Raw genomic sequence first — 1,631 nt, 5'->3', positions numbered from 1 at the left:
AAGCTCCCATTCTTGTCTCTTCCAATTGGGATGAACCTTTTGAGCGTATGCATAATGCAAGTGATTATGCACTTGGGGCCGTTCTTGGCCAAAGAATTGACAAACACTTTCGCCCGATCTGTTATGCTAGTAAGACTCTCACGGGCACTCAAATTAATTACACAACCACCGAAAAGAACTTTTTACGGTTGTGTTTCCCTTTGATAATTTTCGAGCTTACTTATATTGTCCAAAACCATAGTTTACACCAACCATTCATCTCTTAAGTAATTTTTTGGAAAACAAGATTCTAAACACCGACTCATTTGGTGGGTACTTCTACTCCAAGAGTTCGATATTGAGATTAAAGATAAGAAAGGGGCCGAAAACCTAGCGGCGGACCATCTCTCAAGACTCGAGAATCCTAAATAGGATCAACTCGATAAATTGGTGGTTAAGGACACCTTCCTCGATGATTCTTTAATGAGACTTAAACTTGACCCCGATGTCCCATGGTTTGCGGACTTTGCTAATTACCTTGCCTCGGGTGTGCTCCAAAAAGGGTACACTTACCAACAAAAGAAGAAATTATTTTCGGATCTAAAGTTTTATTTTTGGGAGCACCCCGATCTTTTTAGAATTGGGGCGGATCAAGTCATTAGAAGGTGTGTCTTTGGGCAAGAAGCCCGGAAAATTCTTGAGGAGTGTCATAAAGGGTCCACGGGAGGTCACTTTGGGCCGGTTCACCCCGCTGAAAAGGTGTTTAACTCTGGATTTTATGGGCCCATGATTTTTAAGGATGCCCATGAGTTGGTTAAAAAGTGTGATGCATGTCAACATTCGGGATCTATCTCCAAACGAGATGCGATGCCCCAAACCGGGATCCAAATTTGTGAAGTGTTTGATGTTTGGAGAATAGATTTTATGGGACCCTTCCCTAGTTCCAACCAATGCAAGTATATACTTGTAACGGTTGACTAGATGTCCAAGTAGGCCGAGGCGGATGCCTTGCCTACTAACGATGCTAGGTTGTGGTCAAGTTCTTAAAAGGATTATTCGCTAGGTTTAGAATCCCCAAGGCTTTGACTTCGGATCGAAGCACACATTTTCCAAACAAACTTTTAGAGAAATATGGGGTGACACACTAGTTCTCAACTCCATACCACCCTCAAACGAGTGGTGATGTCATGCGAGGTGTATACGAATTAGTTATAATTTTACTGCGAAATACTATTAAATACGATACAATTTTACACAAGTTATTTATTTATTTATAGAGTGGATATACTTAAACTTTGCTACAACACTTATAGGCAGTGTACCTAATCGTACAGTAGTGTAGTTTTTAGTAAGTCTGGTTCGTTCCACAGGGAGACGGCTTATTGCGTACACTATATTTTTAAACAATTATATTCGTATAAATAAATAAATAAATATATATATATATATATATATATATATATATATATATATATATATATATATATATATATATATATATATATATATATATATATATATATATATATATATATATATTATTAATATAGTATTATTATTATTATTATAAAAGGGGGGGTTTTACCTTTTAATGACCGGTTTATCGATTTTAATTAAAGCGTAAAGATAAATGACGATAATATAAATGACAG

The 1,631-nt window shown here is 36.5% G+C and overlaps 1 protein-coding gene across 1 annotated transcript; it reads left to right on the top strand.

Moving 5' to 3' along the window:
• The first annotated feature begins 462 nt into the window (after positions 1-462).
• On the top strand, positions 463-960 carry LOC139901110 (uncharacterized). The gene has a single exon (XM_071883848.1). The coding sequence runs from the start codon at positions 463-465 to the stop codon at positions 958-960; it is 498 nt and encodes a 165-aa protein (XP_071739949.1).
• Positions 961-1,631: the final 671 nt, after the last annotated feature.

This window comes from Rutidosis leptorrhynchoides, chromosome 3, assembly GCF_046630445.1.
Source record: "Rutidosis leptorrhynchoides isolate AG116_Rl617_1_P2 chromosome 3, CSIRO_AGI_Rlap_v1, whole genome shotgun sequence".
Taxonomy (NCBI): domain Eukaryota; kingdom Viridiplantae; phylum Streptophyta; class Magnoliopsida; order Asterales; family Asteraceae; genus Rutidosis; species Rutidosis leptorrhynchoides.
The sequence above is the reverse complement of the archived record's forward strand: the minus strand, read 5'-3'. Positions and strand labels throughout refer to the sequence as shown.

What these genes read in the sequence shown, in the direction of transcription:
- LOC139901110 (XM_071883848.1), top strand. Translation starts at nt 463, where the DNA reads ATGAGACTTAAACTTGACCCCGATGTCCCATGGTTTGCGGACTTTGCT.